The 26,907-nt window shown below is 35.3% G+C and overlaps 1 protein-coding gene across 1 annotated transcript in view; it reads left to right on the top strand.

Moving 5' to 3' along the window:
* Nucleotides 1–26,907, top strand: part of grn (GATA binding protein grain) — a 125,224-nt gene that overhangs the window by 43,999 nt on the left and 54,318 nt on the right. The window contains exon 4 of the mRNA XM_023173061.2: nt 7,911–8,056. Within this exon, the coding sequence (XP_023028829.1) occupies nt 7,911–8,056 (146 nt within the window). The remainder of the gene's footprint in view (nt 1–7,910; nt 8,057–26,907) is intronic.

The raw sequence follows: 26,907 nt of genomic DNA, 5'->3' as shown, positions 1-26,907 counted from the left end.
AACAGATTTGGAAGTTTTCTAATAAAAGTCGAAAACCTCCAAAACGATATGAGTTCAAAGTATGAAACGCGTTAATCGAAATATGAAGATGTAGAAATTCTACTCCAAAATCGGATATGTCCTCAAACGAATTTCAATGGTTTGTTCAGTCTGACCAACATACTTGCTGTCACAATCGTCATAGCTGAAGTAATAAGTCACAAACTATTCTGCTTCCATCATCTTACCTTTAGGATGGCTTGACAATTATTGAAAAGTATACACTTGATTGTGAAAGCTACTTCGGTTTTTGGAAAATTCGATACAGCCCAGTAGTGTATCTTGAGTCATTTGGAACAACAATGAACTTTGACTTGTTGTTTTTTTCAAAAGTCGAGGATTTACGAAGAGATGCTTGAAGAATACTCACTATTTTCAGCTTAGTTGATATTATATATTTTCATGCCGAAGGAGAACAAAGGCCTATGTGGGGAAGAATGTAATTCCAACATTTTTTTGGCTATGTTCGGGTAGTTTTATCAGGCACATCAAATTATAGACCCTTCCGGCAAGCCTTTCAATAAAGAATATAAAAATGATAGCTTCTCGTGGTTTTCAATTTCATATATATATATTCGGGGACCTATTTTCAAGACTGGTGGTGTACGAATATGTTTTTTATGTGTTTTCTTGTAATGGGCGTACTTGTCACTCCGACAAAATATTAAAAATTTGTAAGTCTAACCTGATATTGAAAAAATATGGGTGGTGCGACAGATTTGTGATGAGTGGAAAATTGTTGTTTTCTATCTTTGAAGCCAAGATATGTTTTTACTCTAAAACCACAAAAGAACAATACAGCGCATTTGTTAAAATAGATTTTTACATATCCAGAGCTGATAAAAATTAGGTACGTAATTCACCTTTATTTGGTGATGGTAAATGAAATATGATGCTGGATTTCTAGATTAGGTAACGTGAACGTAACGCGAACGCAAGTGAAAACATAAATTAGCAGATGAACATGATAAAAGTCTCTACGAACGTATCTTACGAGCACGGAACTCTCATTTTTGACAAATGACAGTTAAGAATTCTATGTCACTTTATGACTTTGAGGTTAGCTTACCTAGTTTTTCAATCACTGCTTTTCAAATAACATTTCCGGTATTTAAACAATTCATTTATTAATATCAACATTTATAAAACTGAAATATTCTTGAAAATTTCGTTGTTTTGGTTAAGGTGCGTGATATATGAAATGAAAATTTCAAATTTTGCCCTACTGCTTGCGTAAAGGTGCGTCTTACGTTGCATTACTCAATCTATAAATCCAGCTTTATACTCTCATCTCACTGAACGAAATCAATAGAAAAACAAACTCATCGACTAGTACCAACCTCAAAGTTTTTAAATAACCCCAACGCCATAACGTACTCGTCTGATAGAAAAAATATGTCGCGATTAATGAAAGCGTTCGGGTTTGCGGTTCGAATATGCTTGAAAGCTAGACCAATGTTCTGTGAAATTGATCGGTTTCGGGCATTTACTTGCGGTTAGGGCGGCAAGGCGAAGGAATCGGTGAAATCGATTGTTTGCGTTTCAGTTTAGCCGGTTAATCTGTTGGGAAGAACGGAAGTTTAAACTGAACTTATGCCGGGAGAATAGATACAAACATACACACGAAATTCGAACGACGGGAGAGTAAATAGGGCGTATCGAATCGAATGTAGTTTGTTTGAGGGTCTAGTGAAAGTCTGAACTGTATTTATCACGAGACAATTTTTGTAGAGGGAGTCTCTGTTGCTTGATTTTTTTTTGGGTTTTTAACATTTCACGAGCTGGGAAAATGAATAAATCTAGATCTCAGAATTCGCCTACGTGTAATAAAAAATCACTCCGAAAAGTTGAAGACACTCGGAAGGGTATAATTATTCAGAAACCTGCCTAGCTAACTAATCTCTCATCTGTTTCCGACCTTGACAATACAAAAAAAACTACAGCGATCTCAACTCGAACTATTCAATTCAGGAAAGGCGTTGAAGCCTGATAGAACTACAAACGTTTCAGTACATCCATCCAATTTGTTCTTCAGGAGAATCTCCGATTCGTGTTTCGGTATGTCCTATAATGACGCAATTAGAACAGTTTTTATCGATTCACTGAATAGAAACCTCAAGGCTCAATACTGGGCCCGCTATTCTTCTTGGTGTACATCAATATTTTGTCAAATGTCAAAAAAACTGAACATTTTACAGTGTATGCCGATGGAACCACCATAATGCGACATTTCGAATTTACAGTCCTTGAACAAATTAATTCATAATGATGTCAACGTAGTTAGAAAATGGTTTAACTCAAATAAGCTTTCCTTCCAATGTCTCAAAGACCAACGTTGTCGCTTTCAGGAGGTAGATTCAAAATATTTCATTGGGAGAAGAGTCAATTGAGAGCAAACGTCATAAAAAATTCCTGGGGTTACAAATTGATTGCCGACGGAATTTCGGTAATTACATTGAGGCTCTCAAAAGCAAACTAGCATCACGAGACAATTATTACAATCAATTGTTACATCCAATGAACTCGGACTGTCCAACGCAAAGCTGGTTTATCATTCATTAATCGAATCTGCGTTATGACATTGCCTTCTGGGGGGTTAGTAACAACTACATACCAGCCATTTTAATCCAACAGAAACGTGCAATACGGTATATGTGTTAAGCAAAAATCGAGATTCTTCTCGACCATTATTTATTAAGCGTAAAAGTCTGACAATTACGCATTTTGGAAACTGCATGCCTGAAAGAAAACACATTAACGGCTTCGAAGCCATCCAAACGAAATATAGGAGTCGGCAGGCAGAAAATATAGTTGTGAAATACAGGGTGTTCTTTAAACACATGCTAATATTTAAGGAGGTAATTCTTAGACCCATTTTAAGAAAAAAACTTCCTATGGAGGTATGTCCTAAACGCCTTAACTTTTGAGATACAGGTTGGCAAAGTTTTCAAAAATAATCAGTTTTTTAATAATTACTGAGATAATTTTGTAGACATCTTTGGCATATTTGGTACATATGTTCCATGCCTCAAGGCGCATTTTCTGATGTACACAAATTTGTATTTTTTCAAACAGTGGCATCCCTACGGGTTTCGCATTGAATATTTTTGGGGAAAAAGCACTACGCCAATACTTTCTTTTCAAAATAAAATCATTTTTAAAATCCTCATTTATTTTTGAGAAAATTTGATCTTCTGGTATTTCTTTGTCCGACGCATGATTTTCACTCAAAAAAATAAAAATCGACAGAAATCAAATTAAGAAATTAGATCAATTCTAAAACGAATGAGAATCTGAAAATTGCTTCATAACGCATTACCAATTCCCTAATAATATTTGAAAACATAATCTGCAAAAAAATAAATTTTTCACAAAAACGAGTTTTATTTTATTTTGTGACAGTAAGTCTAAACGAATAGCACAAATTTGTTGATTAGTAATAATACCAAAACTGATTATAAAAATTGTTGGAAGTGGCCACCTGCACTTAGTATGCATGCTACCGCCCTTCTACGCATAGAATTACGCACCCGTTCAAATATTCCCGGCGTATTTCGTATAGTTTCACACGAGGCAACTATTCGCTCTATTAAATCTTCTAAAGTATTAACGGGAGTTTTATAAACAAGAGTTTTAAGGTGACCCCATAAAAAAAAACCTAATCTGTTGAGATCGGGGATCTTGCTGGCCATTGCTGAGGTCCTCCAAGTTTCCCTTCCAGTTTCCCCAAGTCGACGATGAATATTTGAAAAGGTTCGGCTATCTGGTAAGGCACGATTAGGATATCTTTCCTGATAAATGCGCCTGGCTTCTGTTGCATTACCATCGGCAAGGCCATATACGTAATGCATTTGCGCCGTTTCCGCATTAGTATAATTTACCATATTTACTGATATTCAGAAAAACAGCGGACTACCAAAATAACTTCAATAACACTTCTAAATCAATCAAAACGCGCTTTGACAGTTTTTAACACCAACACCTTACTTTAAACCAACATCAATATTAGCTACTGACGTTTGTACATACCTAGAATTCGTTTTTTATTGCTATGGTGGGTACGCTGTTTTTTCTGCTTTTAATCTTTAAAAGAAATCACATATCGACAAACTCCATATTTCCAAGAGGTGCAGTAAATAAATTCTGCTACACGTCATTTATTCCAGGATAACTAAATTTATGTTTTCAAAAATTAGGCGGTGCTGCGTTATGACGTAATTTTAATTGAGAACAGTGCATCTGACAACAAACAAATACCTTTTAGATCCTCAATTATTTTGCAACAAATCTGATCTCTTAGTTTGCTTTCAGTCGATGCACGATACCGCATCAGATTTTTAAGGAATTTATCCTTAAGTAAAGCGATTTTTAATTTTTTGAGCGAAAACCATGCGTCGGACAAAGAAAACCCAGCAAATCAAATGTGCTCAAAAATGTATGGAGATTTTAAAAATGATTTTTAATTCGAGATAAAGCAGTGGCGTAGTATTTTTTTCGCCAAAAATATACATTTCAAAACTCGTATGTACGCCACTGACAGAGAAAATTAAGAAAATTGTACATCAGAAAATGCGCCTTGAGGCATGGAACATATGTACTGATTATTTTTGACAACTTTGCCACCCTGCATCTCAAAAGTTAAGGCGTTTAGGACATACGTCCATAGGACGTTTTTTCCTTAAAATGGGTCTAAGAATTACCTCCTTAAATATTAGCATGTGTTTAAGGAACACCCTGTATATAGAAATCTACCACTGGAGATATGGAAAATTAAAAGCGTTGAAAACTCTACACAGAGACTATACGACTGCGTTGGTGACTTTTTTAACGAAACATTTGAAATTGAATTCAGTTGCAATACTAAAGTCTCCTTGTGTTACTGTAATTACCCTGGGCTGATGTAGCATTTGATATGAGGTACCTTTTTTCGGAATTATTTTTGTTTTGTTGTATGTGTCGTTTAAAATTATTTAGGTTTATCTTCTGACTGATATGTGTTTTGATATATCTCTATTTTTTAAACTACTGACATAGGAAACGCTTTGTCAATAAGAAGTTTCGATCTTCAGACAATAAAGAATATTTCTCTCTCTCTCACTATTACCAATTGGTCAGTCTACGTGAGGGGGGAATGGGAATTACAAACATTCTAAAACAATCGATAAAACCTTTTAAACGACATCTTTTGACGTTCTCACCGATCCATAATTTCTCAGGTGACTTTCGAAACGTCTAGAATTTTCTCAGAATACCGCTGACACACGAAGCGCCCGATAGTGAATGTTAAATGCATGTCAATTTTTTCGAAGTTCTCTCCTACATTTTCAGTCACCCGATGCATGATTGTGCTTGAACGAACAATCGAAAGTCTGGTCTCTCTTTATCTCTCGGATTAACGTCACATTTGACTTTATTCCGAAACGATTTAGCATAATTAAGCGCCATTAATAAAATTAATTGGTATTAACGGGCGTCAAGCACTAGGACCACACACGATTGTCAGTTCTAGTTCTGGATTTATTGTGACAAAGTGATTTAGAGATAATGCAGGAAGCGAGGTTCGCTTGTACTCAACTTGGACAGGAATGAAAACATTGAAAATTAACATTTACATGAGGTACTCGCTCTTTTGTAATCGGTAGCGAACAATTCAGGCGATTCTTGTAAACACCGCTTCGAAATGCGTTGGAATTACATGTTACATTACTGAAACATTCAAGAGTACACTTCAATTTTCATGTTATAATTGAATATATGAACTTTTGTTAAAGGGTGTAACTTTTACGGTCGACAATAACTGTGCCAAAGCTGTTTTTCGGGTTCGTTGACCGTGATCTGCAAGTTTTCATGCTCGGTGTTTCATCTACAACTGCGGTAGACAGTATGAAAGGCGATCAGGCAGACCTGCAGATGATGGCCAGCAAATCCGGAAAATGTAACTGTCACATAGATATAACTTAAGTACGAATTCTCAGCTCAGCAGCAAAGTCCTGAAACAGAATTGGCGAGTCCCCTTTACTTAGAATGAGAGTGGAAAGCTTAGAAAGCTAGAAAGCTCTTCCTACATTTGAGAAGCCTTCAAGTCCATCATCCATTCATTACGTATAATACTTGCTTTCATACAGTTCTCACATTGTAAGGGTGTAAATACACATAACTGAAAATTGAATCTGAACTATCCAATTCTTTACCACCATACTAGACTTAAAAACAAATCATGTATGACTGCTTTGAGCGTCTTTTGGAAATATCAGGACGAAATAGAACGCAAATAAAATTTTATCCACTGCCTTTTACAAATCTCTGTGAGAAAACTAGTTTCACGAATTCAAAATTGAACAACTTACAAACACCAAAAAGATGATAAACATATGTTACATATTCAGCTGTAAATATCAAATGTTTATCGTTTGATATTATCATTTGTTGAATACATAAGCGCCCTTATCAGTAGAAACTTGTACCTACCCTTTATTCATAATATTTTTTCGTGCTGTTCCTAATCTGTATAAATTAATTTCCATGTGAACTGAATAAACAATTTATCTATCATCATCATTTTTCAAGCTGTATGAGTGCCATACTAATTTTTTCCCGTATTATCAACTTTTTCTGAAGATGTCGACTTTTTTAGAGATCTCGATAAAAACAAAAGGTCCCAAAGAAGGTATAAAAAACAGAGTTGTTGAATTTATTTATCATCATTGTATCAGATTAATATCTCTAACAGACACGTTTCAATCTTTGCAAATCCCGATTCGATTGAATTCAGTCTAAATGAATACGATAATACTTGTTGGTGTCAATAAAAATTGTATTATCTCATATATTTCATCTGGAACTCAAAAAAAGATGAGTTGGAAAAACTTGCCTGATAAAATAAAACAGTTAAATTCTTCAAAGAAACAAGATGAAAAAATACTATATTTATGATACTTATGAAAGTAGTTTTCTATTTGTCAGATAACACCTATATTATAAAGGGAATCAATTCCTGATACCTCACCATGCGGATGCGTCCTTTCATCAATAAACTAGAGTGTTCTTAGAATGTGACGAAAGATTAGTGTATAGAAATGAAATGCTTAGGTATAGGGTATAATATTATTATTGTCTTTGCATAATTTCGTTTAATAATAGCAATGATATGACAGGATACCCCTGAATCATATTATGAAACCGCTGGTTTCAACAAAAGCTTCCTCATATGTCACTGTGCCATTACGATATAGCATTTTAATCACAAAATACTAATTTCCTTGTGAGTCTTCCGCATTTTTCAAAAATATCTACAATCAGTGTCGTTGCTTTTCGAGTTTGAAAGCCGTGGATTTTTGGAATTTCTTCCTGACGAAACGTCAGAAATTCCAAAAATCCACGGCTTTCAAACTCGAAAAGCAACGACACTGAAAACCTCAGCCGTGAAAGTCTGAACCATTTCGTCAATATCTACAATGCCACAGAAACTACAGGAAGATAAACTTCGTCTACATCTATACATTAAAAATATGAAGCTCGAAAATATTAAAAGAAAGTATCGTGAAAGAAAGTGTTTATTTTGAACCCCTGAAATGTTTCCACCTGAATACTAGTCGATTACACCTCCTGTTTATAGAATCCGAGCCTACCAATGAAAACGTTAAAATCTTTTTTTTTTATATTTGGTCACCAATTTTCCCCACTAACGATCAATCATGAATATTCCATAACTTGATTTCATTCCTGTCCGCATAAATGACAAATTGATTCTATATGAGCACGCTAATCACTGCATGTTCGATGTTTTGTGAAGCTTGCAGGAAAATAACAATCGATAGTCGATTCTCAGCCACAGACCGACCTAACATATGTTTCTATCTTTGTTTCCTCAGAGGGAAGAGAGTGTGTCAATTGTGGAGCTACCAGCACACCATTGTGGAGAAGAGATGGCACTGGGCACTACCTCTGTAACGCTTGTGGACTCTACTACAAAATGAATGGACAGAACAGACCTCTAATCAAACCAAAAAGAAGACTGGTAAGTCATATTATTTATGTCACTCTCCGAAATGTATGTATTCAGCCATTTGCTTGCCAAGGATCTATGGATATCCAAAGACCTGCTTATGCAAGTGTCTTTGACAGTTCTAGGTTGACGTCTTCAGAAGATAAAGTACTTCATCGCCAATTCGGTTGGTAAAACGGGCGTCTAGAAGTTTTAAAGGAACCTTAATGATGTTTGACTGACCAAGGATCTCTGGTGGTTCCAAGGATATTCGTCTTTTCAAGTATCACTTCGTTGTCTAATGTTCTTTGATTGCTTAAAATGTTTTGTCATCCAAAAATATTTGTCTGCCCAGAATCTCGGGGTACCAAGGATCTTTCGTTTTCAAAGGTTTTTTGGTTCTCCAGTGATCTTTGGCTAATGGGTCTTCAGTTATCCAAGCAACTTTAGGTACTCCAGGCTATCCGCCTTCTTCAGGTAGAAATAACTTCAGAATACCTAAGAATATTTGGTTGTTCAGAAATGCACGACTGTTCATAGATCTTCTGGTGTCTAGGCATCTTAAGCTGCTCTTGAATCTTCAGCCGCCAAAAGTTTTCGAACTACTGAAGATCTCCAGTTCGAGCTATCCAAAATCAGTAGTTACTCATGATGTTTAACTGGTTGGTTGTCTTATACGAAATCTTTTGTTTACAAAGATATTTGTCTCTTCAAGGATCACTTGATTGTCTTATGTTCTTAGGTTGCTCAAAATCTTCCGTCATCCAAAAATATTTGTTTGCTCCACAATCTCTGGGCACCAACAATCTTTGGTTTTCAAGGGTTTTTCGGCTCTTTAGTGATCTTTGGCTGAAGGGACTTCAGTTGTCCAAGTAACTTTAGCTACTCAAAGTACTCTGCCTTCTTCAGGCAGAAATAACTTTGGAATACCTAAGAATATCTGGCTATTCAGAAATTTAATGTATAGATCTCCAGGTACCCAGGCATCTCAAGCTGCTCTTGAATCTTAGCTGCCAAGAGTCTTTCGATCTGCTGAAGTTCCAGCTGTCCAAAGATCTGTAATTACTCTTGAATCATTGTTTTTTCAATGATTTTCGGCTGATCAAAGTTCTGTGAGTGAAAAAATCTCTGTCAAGCTCTGTTTTCTCTGGTGTTTACTACCTTTGTCTAGAAAATTTCTTTGAGAAAGAATCCTATACCTTCTCAGTGATATTTAAATTTTTTCTACCACCTCCCGATTTAAGAAGGAAATCAAAGGAAAACGCAACATTAATCAATAAACTCATTAAGAAAATTATAATGATATTGACAACTTTTTACTATTATTTTTTGTTACCAACCTGTTTTTTGGCACTACAAATAACGTATCGATAAATACTGGAATAAAAGAATCAATCAAAGGAAAATCCATCGAAAATAGACTGTTCACCTTGGCGACTGTACAATTATTATATCGAATCGCTAATTAGATTCGTATATAACAATGAATTAAGCATGGATAATGATGAATGTACGCCCCGAATTGTTGAAAAAATATTCAGGAATTACTTTTCACGAACAAGCTATCACTTCTTGTCATTGTTTCGAAATTAAAAACCATTTCTCATGGTCTAAGATACAATCAGCACGGTCAAATATTAAACCGCCATTTCAAAGTGGGCCACTAACAGTGTCAATGATATTTAATATGAAAAATTGACATGTTAGGCTGTGGAAAGAGAAAAAATAGTCCAGTTGAGTTGGGAACTTAAGTGCAACTGGTTTTGAATCGATACAAATTTTTATACTAACGCTTCCTTTTGACAGTTTCATCGATGAAAAGCATTTTTTTCTGTCAAGGATAGATATAACTTGAAAAATGTTTCGTGAGAGTTTTATTGGAAAAGTTACTTAAGATGACCGAAGTTGAAAATTTTGGGCGCTAAAGGTAGAGAGAATGAGTGAGGGGGAGATAGAGAGTGAGAGAATGAGACTATTTTATATAATCTCAGTTTGTTTCCATCGAAGAATAACGAGTTTCTCGGTATACTACTATCCGCAGAAATAATCGAGGAATAGTAGATTTGATTTTGGAGAGAACTATGGAAAAGTAAAATATTTCATTGTTTCGCGTTTATGAGATTAGATAATAACTTGAATAACATAGATTCTCCATAGATTCTCCTTATTAAATAATATTCAAAAGGAATTTTCTGTGTAGTGTATAGATTCAGCTTCCTTTAAGATCATTTAGGTTTCTGAAGTAATCCTTCTTTATCCTCAAAGCCCAAAAAATTTTTGTCATACCGATTGAACTGAACTGAACAAGTAAACATCAACAAAACTTGAAGACGCAGGATGTGAAGTGTATTCCAGATCACTAAGCCTAAGGATTGAGTGGGGAATGGGAGGAAATACCAGCGTGGTTCAAACAGAACTGGCTGGTATCTCAATCGCCACAAAAGAAATAACCAGGAAAGGAATTTCTGGCGAAAACATAACAATCTAAACTGATAGTAAATAAGCCCTAGTAGCCTTGAACAGACAACGCGTTACCTTTGGGCTAGTACTAGAGTGTCACTAAGATTTAGCCAAAGCCTCGGTAGATAAGAACATTATCCTGAGGTGGGTTGAAGGGCAAAACAGGAGTAAAGGTAATCGCATTGCCGACTCTTTAGCCAAAAAAGCGGCTGGGCTAAAAATTTTATATGTCTCCCAGCGACCTCTCCACCTTCCTGGAAAGGACAAGATGGACGATGACCAAGGAGGACAACTCCTCGGGAGGATGTACAATGGGTCACATGTGGCTTAAGTGGTGTGGGCCTACACTCACCCTCCATACTTTACAGATACAGATCAACAAAACCTCTGGTCCTTCTGTTTAATAATCTCTGTAATACAGAGAGGTTTTCCTTTCTGTTGGAAAACATAACCCCCTATCCAGAAAGAGCAGGAAAAGTCCAGTTGCTATACAATACTATCAGTAATATCGTGGATAAAATTGTAAATCGATATTCGAAACATCTTGATAATATCTTGAGCGATCATCCAGACTGCTATTTTTGTGATAATTGTTTATTGTACTCTGATGATGAGAGAGCTATTTTAGTTGTTATCTCTACAGCTTTCTTTTCTCAAAAACAGTTTCCCATAAGTAGTACGATGGTTTATTCTAAGATTCCACCCCTTTCCTAATATACATTAACGTACTATCTGAAAACACCAGCTACAAGTATCCTCCAAGAAACAATTTTCAAATCGTTCGCGGCTCAAACTACATTCACCGGACTAAAACGAAAAATCGAGTCACCGCTTCCGAGAAAACCACTCACGTCGCACAAAACCGTTTATTCAGTGTCGCTAACTCAGCTAACAAATGGGATGGATCCCGCCCGGTAATCGTCCAGAACTCATTAGCCTATGAAGGGAGCCATTGAGCGCGATGCCTACTCGCAGAGTTAATTTTAAAAACGTATTTCGAGCAAGCAGATCCGGCGATAACGCGGACCAGCCACTGCTCTCCGCGTGAAGCTCGCCTCACCATTGTGACTAAAATATGACGATTACCATCGCAGATAGAGATAACGCCTTCCACAATGCCACCGAGAAAAATAACAATGCATTATGGAAAAGAATGCGCTGCCGTCGTCCGGACACAATTCAATTTACTTTAATGAAAAAGTCTACGGCCGTCTGAAATATTAAGCAAGCCATTCCGTCTGACAAAACTTTCCTTAATTGAAGACCGGAGGGGTGTAGTAAGTATACTTCTATCTGGTAAGTAATGGGTCTGCAAATACGGCAATTCTTTGCCACTCTGAAATTACATATGAATTTTCCCAAAACGGAATCTCGTCACTTGAGAATAAGCTGTGCTGCTCCTCCTTTTATTATGGATTGAATTTTACTGGAACGCATTTTGACAACCACAGACGTTTTGTCAGCTATGTACGATTTCGGTCACAGTCTTTGGTACTTGTTAGACATCTGACTTGACCAGTTCTTCTAAGTCTTCGAAAACCACTGCACCAATTCTAACAATTCTGTTTCCTGTACTGGTTTGTATAGGTCCCTCCTTAGATGTTAATCATATTCTTCCGTATAAATTGCTCCCTTGTTTGAAACAGTGCCTCGCATTCGTATAAAGTCTATCTCTCTATTACATTGCAAGTGGCAATACCCTGCCCTATTATGGATCTTCCGAATGGACAATGTATGTAAGTAGCTCTGTTTTTATTCGGAGCCATTCCCTGCTCTGCCGTTCAGTAGTTCACTCAGAAAATTCCTCTATGAATCTGTCTCCTTGTGTGTTTTTGGGTGTATTTTTTCTGTACTCTTTATGTTTCTTATTGACCCCAGTCCGCATCTGCTCTTATTTTGGTATACCTACACTTGGTTCATAGCCAATATATGGAGCTGATGAACCGTGTCTGGCAAAGCAAATCTGAATCTGTCTGACAGGTTTCTCAGTTATTTAATTCAATATTGCAGCATGACTGTCGCTGAGAAATTTGTAGTGGTTACAAACCACCACCAAGATGGATGTAGAGGTTAGAGCAAGTGACACAGAGACAAGGTTCAAGTCCTATATTTTCTTAGAAATCGCCCTTGTCATTATTCAAGAAGATATCTCTCCTACAGGGACTTATGTCCCTGCAAATGAGTCATAATTCATTTGGAATCCGGTAGCATACTCGTTGGAGAATTGAGGTTAGAGTTACCGTACTGATCCAACATATACCAAAACTGGAAAAAGAAGATTATGCAAGTCAAAACTGAGGATTAACGGGAATCACTTTATAGTAGGATGCTTTTAGCACTAGTAAATCTAAGCCCCCAACATAAGAGATATAAATTTGACGGATGTTAACCTTCTGAAGACACTAAATGTGTCTTACGTTCCAGGTTTTCCATCAAGGGGAATCGAGGAGTGGTAAATAAGGTGAACGTGGAGGCTGTTCAATGCTGCCTTTTCCAAACTAGCGCTCTGGAAAAAGTTGGTGTAAATACTAATGGAGAAATAATGCGCATTTTAGAGTAACACTGGCTTGTTGAAACAGGATCCACTGAGAGAACAGGCAGCATTGAATGTCCTCATCGGTCATCAGATCACACAGGAACTCGAATGTTGATGGCAAAGGACTCCTCATACGAGTCGATTTGAGATAGCGGGAGAGCTGAGAATACTATTATTGCAAGGAGCTGCAAGATCACTAAAATTAAAGTCCAATATTGAAATTTGTACTTTGAAACCCAATATATCACCGTACTTTTGGCATGTGCTACTAGGGAAACTATAAGTGAAGATGACTGCTGCATTTGAACATTGTGTTGGCTGTTTTGTGAATTCCATCTTCCAGCAATTAATTTTCTGTAGTCGTCTTACAATAATCTGTATTATTCAGATGGTTAGGTGTGTAACTATATAGTTAAGACAATGAACGGACTACACATGCATTGTCAATCCGATAAGAATCGACAAACTGAACCTATCAATGAGGAATTGTTTTTATTGCAGTTACGATTTTGGGCTAAAACTCTGACAGAGCCAATTTGGGATTCAAATTCTTCATAATTACGATATAAAATCTACTTGCCCACAGTTCATCAGTTGTGAAACCAATTATTTATGTAGTATGAAAGTAATTGAACCATAGAAACTTTTCAATAAAAACATGGAAACGATTTGAATAGTCAAAGGATAGTAATACGTCATCAAAGAGTCTTAAAATAAGAAATTGCCAACGACTACCCCTTTGTATAGCTATCTCTCTTTCTTCGACAAGAGCTGTCGCTGAGTGAGTGATGCTTTCATTTTATATGTTATATATGCTTTATAAAATTATGTATTTTATCGCGTTTTTTATGCATCATGCGTATACGTAAATGAAAGATATTTGAACTTGTTACCGAATACAAGTTTCTTTCTTCAACTGAATCTCAGCTATTCACAGTTTAAGGAATATATATTCCAATTCTTGTCCACTAACCCGTTTCTTCGTTTCGTTTCAACTCTTCGTCAACCAATTCGTCAATCAATTTAATAAATAATAAATATATGAACTACCGCTGCAGAACAAATTAGAATTAGGAGCGACTTTCGATTTGGTGCCACCCCATTGATTCCGATGAAAGTCACGTAAGTCACAGCTCGATTGACGGGCTCCCCGCCCAAACATGATTAATGTGGGGGTGTTTTCATCCCTTCGCGTAACATAAATTCCGGACAGGTGTCGTCCGTTATGCAAATACCCTCTGCAGTGTCTTATTATCGGGTTAAATATTCAAATCTTAAGTAGCACCTTTCACTGAAGAGTTATTGATGATGCGGGCCTCGGGGGGCTACCAGAAATTCGCTCAATAGTCTGGTTCATTTCGCAACTTTTGAGGTCGCCTTCTAGTCCAGTCATTTTAGTGGCTTCTTCTCGAAATTTGAGATACCTAGCTATGAACTTGTATTTTGATATCGCAAAAGTTGTTTCGAGTTGTAGGGAGTACGCAACTATTAAAATCTAGGGCCAAAGGTCACAAAAAGGAATGTTTTGCATATTTTTTACAAATATCTCGTTTCCTATGACTTTTTTGTTATTTGTATTCATTATCGATATTGTAGAGGATTGAATACCCTACAACTTGTGTTTCAAGAATGTTTTCATACGTTGAATCGTTTTTGAGATACACGCTATATGAGTTTATTAATGATTGAATAATACATAGTAATTATCAATTTTAATTTTTTATCAACTATTACATTATATTCAATATTTTTTATCATCAATTTAATATTTATCTATTCAATAAAACTTATAACCGATTCCTAAAATTGATAAATAATTAAGGGACAAATATAAATTACAGTTTATACGAGTTTATAGCTGGGTATCACAAATGCCGAGATACTTATATCTAATTTTGACTAAGATGACTGAAAGATTCACTGAAAATGTGACTGAGATGACATTTGATTCGCAAATTCACCCAGAGTAATTTATATTTTGAGCCAAGTTCTACGAATATTTTAAAAAACCATTTGAGATACTCCTCAGAATCTACAAAAATATCCTTGAAGAACAGAACCAAATTGTTCATAACTTTGGACTGTTTTTGTAACCTAGCTCAACTAGTAAATTGTTATGTGTGAAATTCACGGATCGAATAAAAGCTCAACAACAATTTTCCGTGGAGGCGGACTCAAAAGTTATGAAATGGTACTTATTGACCACACTATATCGAAGATGCGGTCCTCGGGGGCTACCAGAAATTCGCGTAAATCTGCTGAACGTCGATGACCGATTTCGATTTATCTTCCGTCGATAATTTAACTCTAAATACGTTTCGAGAAGAAGAAGAAGAAGGCGTTCGACACCTCGAAACGACTGTTATTACCTGCTGCTACACTTTACTGAAATTAACTATTTTCCATGAGCCCATACATAACTTTTGCATGACGGCCAAGGCAAGGGCATTATAGAAAATAGCCGGTAAATCGTTCGGCTGTCTCGTGAATTACGCTGATGCGGTTTTTTGAATCATACAGGGTGTTACTGAATGGTGACCTTAAAACCTTAAATTCTTTAAACGGGAGTATCACTCAACACCCCCAACAGGGCATGTAGGGTTTTGATTTTTAATATGGCTTTCTTCTTGACGAAGAATTCTTTTTGAATCTGCCAAATCAAGTCCTATATTAATTGAGTCGTTGTTCCCATATTAATAACAATCCAAGACAGTAAAACTTGTCCCTAACTTGAGGCAATATGGCAGAGGATATTGCACTTCAAGTATGTTTGAAAATGGCAAGACACGATTTCATTTGGGAGATTTCTTCTAGGGCCTTACCAATTCCTAGCATTTTTCTGTGGGTGCTCAGTATCCACTTTCCTGTTGTTTTTTCTCAAAGTTTACTTGTAGAATTATAAAATAAGTAGACACTATTCCATTTGGAGATTTCCTCTAAAGCTATATCGGTTACAAATTTTTCAACCAACTTGCTGAAGAAACTACCATTTTTCCTTAGGTTGCTCAAATCAACTTGCCTTTTATACACTCTTCAAAGCTGTTTTGTAGAATCATAAAATGGCAAGAAATTATTCTATTTGGAGATTCCTTCTAGAGCTATATAAGTAACAATTTTTTGACACAACTTGGTGAAGAACCTATTATTTTTCTTGTGGTTTCTTAGTATCCACTCTTTTTCTATATACTCAAAAAGCTGTCTTGTAGAATTATGAAATGGCACGACGTTAATCACTTTGGAGATTCCTTTTTGAGCTATACCAGAAACAATTTTTCACACAACTTGGTGAAGATCCTAGGATTTTTCTTGTGGTTTGTTAGTATCCACCCTCCTTCTATATACTCTCAAAGCTGTCTTGTAGAATTCTAAAATGGCAAGACATTATTCACTTTGGAGATTCCTTTTTGAGCCATAGTATCCGTAACATACTAGTACATACTAGTTACAATTTTTCACACAACTTGGTGAATAACTTAGCATTTTTCTTGTGGTATCTTGCTATCCACTCTACTGCTATACAGTGCTAGTCAAAAGTCCCCTCCCCCCCTCGTATCTTTGGAACGGGTATACTTATAATAATGAAATTTGGAGGGTGGAAATAAACGGATGTAGGCTTCTTAACTGGTCATAACAGGTGACGCAATAGTCATAAATGACGTCACAAGGCCACTGTAACCAAAAATTTTAAATGGGACCTTATGGCAAGTGACAGCTCGTTTGAAAGGTATTGAAAATACCTATTCAGTCATACCAATTTTGTTTGGGTTTCGGCTGATTTTGATTGATAAATTGAAGAAATACGAAAATTATTGTTTCCCATTTGATTAATAAAGATTTTAAAGTACGCCTCTGGTTCATTGTCAAAAAGGTTGACGTGTTTGAATTATCTACTTGTCAAAAGTGTTTATACCTTGAAAATTTACCTAAGCTATTGTTTAACGAGACGTTTAAGTGTTTACATAGGCAAAATGGTACGTACTGTAGCCGACAAAGTAGCAGCTATCTTAATAATTGGTGAATGTAGAAACAATTTTCATGCAGCGGAACGACTGTTTAATGAGAGGTACCCCGATCGCCCTATATCGAGGGTTTATTTGAGGGAGCTTCTTCGGAAGTTTGAAGCATCAGGTAGTGTTCAAGATGCCAAACGATCTGGTCGACCAACAATTAGTGATGAGAAAAAAATTGACATACTTGGAGAAATGGTAGTGAACCCTACTTCTTCCACAGCCCAAGTTGCGTCTATCTGTGAAGTCAGTCAAAGGACAGTACATAGGGTGTTGGCTAAAAACAAATTTCATCCATACAAATTAAAAATGGTGCACCAACTTTCAGATCGAAGACTAGAATTCTGTGAAACTATGTCCGATAAAATGAACTAACAACCAGGCTACATACAGACAATTTGTTTTAGTGACGAAAGTACTTTCTTTCTCAATGGAAATGTTAACACTCAAAATGTGAGGTATTGGAGTGACACAAATCCTCACATCTTTCGTGAAAAACATACTCAATTTCCAGAAAAAGTAAATGTTTGGGCAGGTATTTTGGGAAACCACATAGTTGGGCCTCTTTTTCTCAATGCTAACTTAACCGGTGAATTGTATCTGGAGATGTTACAAACTGATATTGAGGCGTTAATTCTTGAAATTCTAGAAGATAATCCAGATGAATTCGACAACTTGGAAATAACGTTTCAACAAGATGGTGCTCCTGCACACTATTACGGTGCAGTAAGACGTTACCTAGATGAAGAATATCGTGGTAGATGGATTGGACGACGAGGTTCAATCGAATGGCCAGCTCGGTCACTGGACCTTACACCATTAAATTTTTTTCTATGGGGGTACTTGAAATCTAAGGTTTACGCTACAGCACCTGACAGTATTGCCATTCTGAAACAACGAATTGTTGAAGAATGTAGGGCAATTTCCGCTGACACACTGGGACGAGTACGACAAGAGTTTAGCAATAGGATGCATTACTGCCAGGAAGTAGATGGAGCACATTTTGAACACTTATTATAAGAACTGGTTCTTAAATCTTTATTAATTAAATGCGAAACTATAATTTTCGTATTTCTTCAATTTATCAATCAAAATCAGCCGAAACCCAAACAAAATTGTTATGACTGAATAGGTATTTTCAATACCTTTCAAACGAGCTGTCACTTGCCATAGGGTCCCATTTAAAATTTTTGGTCACAGTGGCCTTGTGACGTCATTTATGACTATTGCGTCACCTGTTATGACCAGTTAAGAAGCCTACATCCGTTTATTTCCACACTCCAAATGTCATTATTATAAGTATACCCGTTCAAAAGATACGAGGGGGGGAGGGGACTTTTGACTAGCACTGTATATTCCCACAGCTGTCTTGTAGAACTATAAACAATATTTCATTTGGAAATCTCTTCTAGGGTCATACCAGAACCAATTTTTTCACACAACTTGGTGAAGAACTTAGCATCTTTCCTTGGGTTGCTCAGTATCCACTTCCCTTTCATACAGTGTCACAGCTGTCTTGTAGAATCATGAAATGGCAGAACACTATTCCATTTGGAGATCTCTTCTAGGGCCATACCAGTAACAATTTTTTCACACAACTTGTTGAAGAACCTAGCATCTTTCCTTGAGTTGCTCAGTATAAACTTTCCTTTTATACACTGTCAAAGCTGTCTTGTAGAATTATAAAACAGTAACAATTTTTCACACAAATTGGTGAAGAACTAAGCATTTTTTGTGGTTTCTCAGTATCCACTCTCTATATATTCTTAAAGCTGTATTGTAGAATTATAAAATGGCAAGACACTATTTCATTTGGAGATCTCTTCTGGAGCAATACCAGCAACAATTTTTTTCACACAACTAAGTGAAGAACATAGCATTTCTCCTGTAGTTTCTTAGCATTCACTTTTTTTTGTATAATCTGAAAGCAGTCTTGTAGATACCAAGAAGCCTCCAGTTTACTTCATTAACATCATCATTTATAATGCAATGTGCTCACTGTACAACTCTTTCCAAACATAAGCGGATAAATTTCAATAAAATCGTCACCAATTCTACTGTATCGTTATTAATGGCCAGCGATAATTCATTTCCCATGTTTCGAATGGCGTCCCAAACAAGAATAAGGCACTCAGTTGGTGTTCAAGACCACCACATGTGACAATTTATTATAATTTTATGAAGCTGCAACTGCACACGACTACTTATATGAAGTTATTAATGTTTGATGTTATTATTTTCCATATACTCGTCTTCTTTGTTGGATCGCCCCACCTATCGTTCGATTATTTTATTTTTCAGGTAACCTCACAAAATATGCAAATCGACCTGGTACATTGCAACGGGTACATTCTGATAATACACGATATTTGTCACCTTATGATATTCTTTATTTTTCCTGACGTTGGGTCTGCTAAGGTGTCCCGTGATTTATGTTACAGTTCAAGTCGGGGCCGGCGGAATTTTAGTTGAAAATATGTTAAAACTGAAACGATTGATGGTGGGCTTGTTTTGGTTGTTGTTGGAATGTGGTAGTCTTGCCGCGTAACATTGAACCCGTCGTCACTTTTGCTTTTTTACATATGGACTGGTTATATTTTTGATATGATTAACATGCAAAATGTACCTCTGTCAACATTGCATTAGAAAATCATGTATTTTCTGGCTTCCTACTTTTATATATAGAAAGAGAGGGTCATCCAAAGGGACAGATACAATTATATTTATGTCTTCATTGCACGACTGGGGATACAAACAGAATAAATATAAATAATATCCTCATTTTACATATGAAAGATAGCGAGTAAACAATATATAAACACTATTAACGAATATGATAAAAAATGAAATAAATAATATACGAAGAACCTATAATTGAGTACAAATAAAAATAGACTTCATGTAGTTTTTGAATCTAAGGAAAGGTAACCTCAGTCTTTCAGTATAATATGCAATAACTATCTATTTAAGGATCTGACATTTCTGCATAAAGGAGACTTTTTATCTGAATTGTTTTTTCTTAATGGAGTAGCATGGTTTCTGCAGGATGTATTCAATGAAGTTTTTGTTATCAGCTTTGGACAATCGATACGATCATTAAATATTTTGTACAACATTAACATATCTGAAATTCTCCTATCTGTAAAAGATAGCATGGAATATTTTTAATAACTGTACAATAATTTTCATTGACTATAGATCATAAAAGTGATGCTGAATAAATCACCAAGATTCAACAGTAAACGAATTTTATAAAGAATCAGAAATATTCGATGTAAGACAACTGATGATGCATCAATATAAAGAAAAGGTAAAACTCAACGGACCCAACCATACATGTACTACAAGACACAAAAACAAATACATAGTACCATTCGCATTTAAAACAATAGGACAGTGATCTCATCAATTTTTGGGCCCAAAGGTGTTCAATTCCTTACCAGAAGATATACAAAATTGTGAATCCACCAAGCACATGAAAAAAGCACTCGAAAAATGTTTTACTAGGCTTCATCGTAAAAATATTGGAAGAATATTTGACCAAAGTAATTTAGTACGAATGTCATGTCATTATACATCCCAATTCCTTTTTATCCCCTAATTTTAATATGTATATATTCATTTTCTACGTGATCTATTCTAATGATTTTTATCTTATACACAATTTCAGTGGCTTTGTCATCGCAAAAATGTAAATACTTACCTTCTGCGTTTTTTTATACATCACAGTAAACTTATATTTCCATGTAACACAAATATTATTTTGTAAATGTTAAATATTTCATATGTACTTATTTTACAATCCTTTTTCCATTTTAGTGTTCCAATGAGAAGAAAGTGTTAAATAAAAAAAAAATGTGTTTCGCCACGTACAAACAGCTTTTGCTATTTCTGGGGCTTATTGATGTTTATTTGCTGAATGTATACTATAAATAATATGTGTATATGTGAGTAGATATTCATATTTGGAGTTATTTTATCTACTTATATCACCTCAAACATATACACTATTTTGTACATTTTTTGTTAGTGAATAAACATGATTATAATTATCATAATCAACTGTTTTACGGGCTACTTGTTTGACGAATTCATAAATTTAGCCGTTTTTGTGTTAATGAAACCCAATAAACGATTACACAAATTAACGGTTTTCTCTGTGTGAGAATAGAACACCATTTTGGAATCAATTATTAAATAGCATACTCCAGTGACAGTTTCAATTGTATAATACAGATACAATCTGTGGGAAAAATGTTGCTTCCAAATAACTTGTTTTCATTCAGTTTGTTCTCCAAACATTTATAATGGAATTGAAACAAATATTCACATGAACGTTAGACAACTTTATGAAAGTGACCTGCTCTCACTAAGAAATTCAACAACAAGAAATTATTATTATTACATCAAAATTCCCTCGCCGTGTCTGTCCCCAAAAACTAGTATCTCTAAAAAAATGTACCCTCTCAATTTAAACAAGACTCACGGATGGAATTGGTAAGAATGTCTTCACGTACAAACTGAATACGAAACAATTATTTTTTTATATTTCGATGTTCACATGGAAGTAGTTTTTTGTAATTCAATGTTCATGTGAAAGTAATTGTTTCCAGTTTGACTTTTCTAACATTCTACGAATCTTTATGAAAATTTATTTCAAACCTAATTGCTTTTTTTCTTTCTTCATCATCAAAATGGTTTGGGAATTCCATATTTTATGTTTAACCCTGAAATCCACAAATGAACATGGGAAACAGTGAAATAGTGAATTATATGCCTTATCAATGGTTGAAAAATGTTTCTCATCCCAATATTCTATCAAGATCAAAACGGACAAGCACTAGTCGATGCTTGTAATCCAGATATGATCTGCTACTTACCTCGTACCAGAAGAATAGAATGACATACCATTTCTACGCTATTGTCAATTATCAACCCACAATAGATCATTAATTGTCTTCAGCAGAGATAAGAATTTGGAAAGTTGGGTGTGGCCAGGTCAAAATTGGACTTTAGTAAAATTGATACCTACATAACATAGATGTATCGACAAGCGATTTATCAAGTCCGACTTCCGAGTTTATCTTTTAGTTTTCATTAACATGCCAATAACGTATTGTTCCTATTCTCACAGATAAACTTCAGAGATTAGTAGAACCAGAACGCTGGTAGATTGTTTTCGTACCGAATCTATGAGTTTTGTCGTTTCACGTATCGCCTGTCAGCGTGCATGATTCATAGCCCAGACCTCTCAAGACTAATGCCACATTTCCAAATCGAATGATGGTAATTCGATTTTATGACGTCGACAAAAGGCTCTTTAGCAGAATAGAGAATGAGGATTATCTTGAGTATGGTAGGCGTACCATTAATATAATCTGGTAGTCCGATTGTGTATATATAGTGTGGGTAAGGACATTAAAAATAGAAAACACGTTTTATTACTAGTACTTGCGATAGAATTGCCATTGGGAACATTCGAAGAATGCGCTTCCAAACATCTGGATTTCAATTTACTGCTGTCCTCATAAGTCGAACAATCTCGTTTTGAACTAATTCATCTGTCGTAGTAGCTCTTTACGTTTATAGAGCTTGTTTTTTATCGTGGGCAATTTTTTCCTTGTCCAATGATTAATTCATGTGTTAGGTAATTTATTGTTCTCGAATCAACAACTTTGATTTCTTCTTGCTACATGGAGAGGCTTATGGCATTGCAACAAACTAGAATAGTTTATGTGGAACATCTTGCAATTACTTTGTTTGTTGTGACATATCTTCATTCACATAAATATCTGTCAACTGTTAGGGTTATCAAAACTTGCTTGATCTATTCACAACAATAAGTCACATTCGGTTTTTGTAATTCTCCACACTTCTGTTGATATCTTATGTAAAGTTTACCATCGAATATGATCAGCAGACATTCGACACTGGGACATATCTAAACCATCTTGGTTCATTCGTTTCTTCAAACTTGTTGGATTGTATTTTTGAAAGAACATTGCTTTTCGGCCATCAGGGAATATCGCGACAATTTTTAGAACACCTCTTATGAGATTAGGCCATCTTGAAGTGAAATAAAATCATGTAAGTTAGCTCGTACTCACTTCAAGAGGAAGGTCATGAATACGGGAAAGAAGAGGGCCAAAAGTAGATCCTTGGAAATTCTACCAACTCAGAAACATACTAAATAAACATTTATTACTAATGACATACGGTGCATTAGCTGAATCAGTTATAAGGTACTGTATTATTGTTTGGGGTGGGTTGAATAAAACACACTTACATAATCTTCAAGTGATACAAAATACATTGCTCAAAATAGTATTGAAGAAAGATAGAAGACATCCAACTGATAGCTTATATAAGGAGGCTAGTTTATTCAATATCAGAAAATTATACACCTATCACTGTGTACTATGGACGTTGAACTCGCCTCTCACATATCTGACACACATACACATTTATTATAGACAAGAATATGTTTGTGAATTGAATAAATTGATTGATTGATTGATTGATATGATATAGTCAAATAAACTGTCTATCTATCTATCTATCTATCTATCTATCTATAATAGCAGTAAACGTATTCGGGGAGTACAACTCTATGTTTATTCAAATATTTTAAGTACCATATGAGAATATGAATACATGGCACAACAATTAAATGATGAATTCGATCTGAGGGTATCTCCAAATCAAAAAAGGAAACGAAAAAAAAACCATTTCAACCACCTGTCGCTTTGTTTTTCGTACATAAACCAGTACTACCGTCGCGTCGCGTACAGTTGTTTTTTCTTGCCTTGCGGCCAACCCGATGTGAAATTACGGTCCACGGTCATCCAAACGACTTTTGTTTCATTAGAACAATGCGTTTTTAATAAATCAGCCTAAAATATTCGAAAGAGAGCTATAATCTGAGAGAATTAAAGACAATGGCACAGATCCAGGTGTTTGGCAGTGAAAACCCTGCAGCATCTCGAGAAGAATGATTAATTACAATACTACCGTATGATATCTCCGAGATCTCTCGGTCCATACACATACACGTACTCTTAAGTAAACCGAGAGTCGAAAGATGAGCTGATATTCAGAAAATTACAACTTGAGAATTGATCTTCTCGAGTTGATAAAACGATGTTAAGGGAAGAGCGTTGAAGAAAATCCAGTGTGTGGTCAATGAACATGATTATATTGAAGAGAGCTATGAAAGTACTGCTGTAGAAACAAACAGATTAGGAATGTAAATGCGGAGGGTGGAATTTTCGAAAATAGTTTGCATCTGAGGTGATAAATAGTCCAAGTACGTTCAGTTTTGGTGCTGAATCGGTCTTATCTGAAATTGTCTGATATATTCCTATCACAACTAACTTCTTTTCCAGAATTCATGTAATTTAAACAAATACGTATATTACATACAAAAATTTAAGACTACAAAACAACATTTAATAACAGACAAGTTACATAAGTTAGTAAAAAGTGATTTATGAATATTTTATAAACTTGCAAACTTTTAGACTGTTTGGAGAGCATTTTCATTTATTGATAGTTCTAAAAGGAATAATTAGAACATGAACAACCTAGAACTGTGGTATAGTATTTCCAATACCAATTGGAACAGCACAGAGAAGGAATTCCCGCCTCGACATAGGTGTCGTCATATTATTTTTCAGTGGTAGTTTTTCAGTTACTTATTCTTACAATCATAGCAATTGTTATCTTATCTCAACTAAATTTTTTTCCATCATGAAAAACTTCGAAATTTAAGGTAGTTGATTTTCGAGTCGAAAACTCTAAAATACAATGAAAACACAAATAATCGCACAGAATTCACGTCAAACATATATTTACAAAATAATAGAAGCCAACAAAATTGCTAGAAAAATCAAAATTCTTTTTCGCTATATTCGGATGAGGTGGAATCATCATCGGGTTGAATAACGATCGGATTTATGGAACTTTGCACATAATATTTGTTCTCTTCTTTTATAACGTGGGCCACACAGTTCTTCCACATATCACTATTACCTACTTCATTCACCCACTTCGTTCACTACCTGCAAATTCATTTGCCCGCTTTTTAATCTATTGTTGACAAATTGATTTGCAGGTTGTGGTTCCACTAGATAATTACCGAAAAATCAATTAGGATAATCATCATTTAACAAACAAAGTCCACATCGGACCAAAAAACTTTAGGTATATAAACAGCTAACCCTTGTCTTTAGATTTAGTATCAATTTGCTTCTCCTGAAGATGCTAACCTTGTTAGCGAAACGCGCGTCGAGTGCAAAAATACCAGTTTGGTGTTAGGGAGATTGATCTCTAGAAAAAGTTTGCAAAAATCGGTTTGCAAAACCACTCACTACCTCACCTAACACGGCACTGATAAAGAAATATTGTGAAACGGACAAAAAATTAGTATTCAGCCAGTCCAGCTAGCCGAGCCTTTATTCCTCAACTACATTTGATAAGCACATTTACTAACTATCTGGACGACTAGGGGCCACATGCAAGAAATGTTTATGACTGTACTCTTATTTTTATTGCCGTTCCAATTGAGAATGGATATACTATAAAACCCCTTTATTTTCAGTATACTCTAAAACCGATTAGGTAATTTACAAATGAATATATTTTGAAAATATGATAGTCATTAAAATTTTTGATTCATTTCATTTACAGACTGTAACAGAATTAATTTGAATGTTATGTACTGAATGATTGTTTTGTATATCCAGAAGTATTTATGGCTGCCATCATTATTCATTGTTAAAATAACATAATCTGTAATTAAAATCTGTTACGATGTTACGGTTACTACCTTCTCAGTATTATGTAACGTTGAATAAAGTCAATGTAAGGTATTAGATAACAATAAAGCGTAACAGCTGTTGATTTTTGTTGAAAATATATCTCCAACAACTACTGGAAAACTATTTTAAGTGTTCTAAATTCCAGACTCAAGGAATTTCACAGAATAGAACGTATTCCGTACTTTATATATAGGGAGAAACAGGCATATCTCGAAAAATTCAATTTTTTCCAGTCTTGGGTTAGAATTAGTTGTACAATGGTAATCTAATAAAAGCATTCAAAGCAATCCATCATCAATTATTTATTGATTAATTAATACTAACTCTAAATTATTATTTCGTAATTATATCCGTACAATCAACAGAACCTTATTATAAAAACTGCACCATAGTCCAAATCGAAATGAGGGAAGTTTCTTGTTTGGTCGATGTATTTATTACGAGGACCTTTCCACGGTTAATGTGCATCATATCGTTATTATTTTGGTAAAACGGCCATAAATTTTAATTGAAGGCTATTAAGCCGAAAACAAGAGACGAACGGGATAATTTACAAGGTACTTGGATTAAATTTTTTTGCTTCTTTTTTTGTTTTCGTTTTCTCTGCCGAGATACTTTTCATACTTTAATGGGCTTGAGAAGCTCGCATATTTCGTACAGATGAGATTGAAAGTGAAACATGTGGTACCGCGACAAATTGAGCTGGTTCTTTGGAGCAGTCATTCAACTTATCGGTGAACTGAACTAATTGATAATATCACGAATAGATAAAATTATCATGAAGCAAATACCGAAAACCTGATCAAACTAAGATGAATACATCAAAAAAACTACAGAAAATAAAGGCAAGAACGATAAAAAATAATGAGCACATTTGAAGCAGTTTACAAAAAACGAAAAAAGAAGTGATCGATAACCATAACCTAATGGAACTTCAAGAAATAGCGATGACATCTCTTTCAACACCATCTGAGAGATCGACAGAAAACTCAATCCACGATCATTGAAGATAAACGAGGCTCCCCGGGGAGGTCTGTTGCAGAGCCAAGCTTCGACAAAGAC

Source organism: Leptinotarsa decemlineata, unplaced genomic scaffold (genome assembly GCF_025532065.1).
Source record: "Leptinotarsa decemlineata unplaced genomic scaffold, Ldec_3_MD MMD2_tig00001064_RagTag_RagTag, whole genome shotgun sequence".
NCBI lineage: Eukaryota > Metazoa > Arthropoda > Insecta > Coleoptera > Chrysomelidae > Leptinotarsa > Leptinotarsa decemlineata.
The sequence above is the reverse complement of the archived record's forward strand: the minus strand, read 5'-3'. Positions and strand labels throughout refer to the sequence as shown.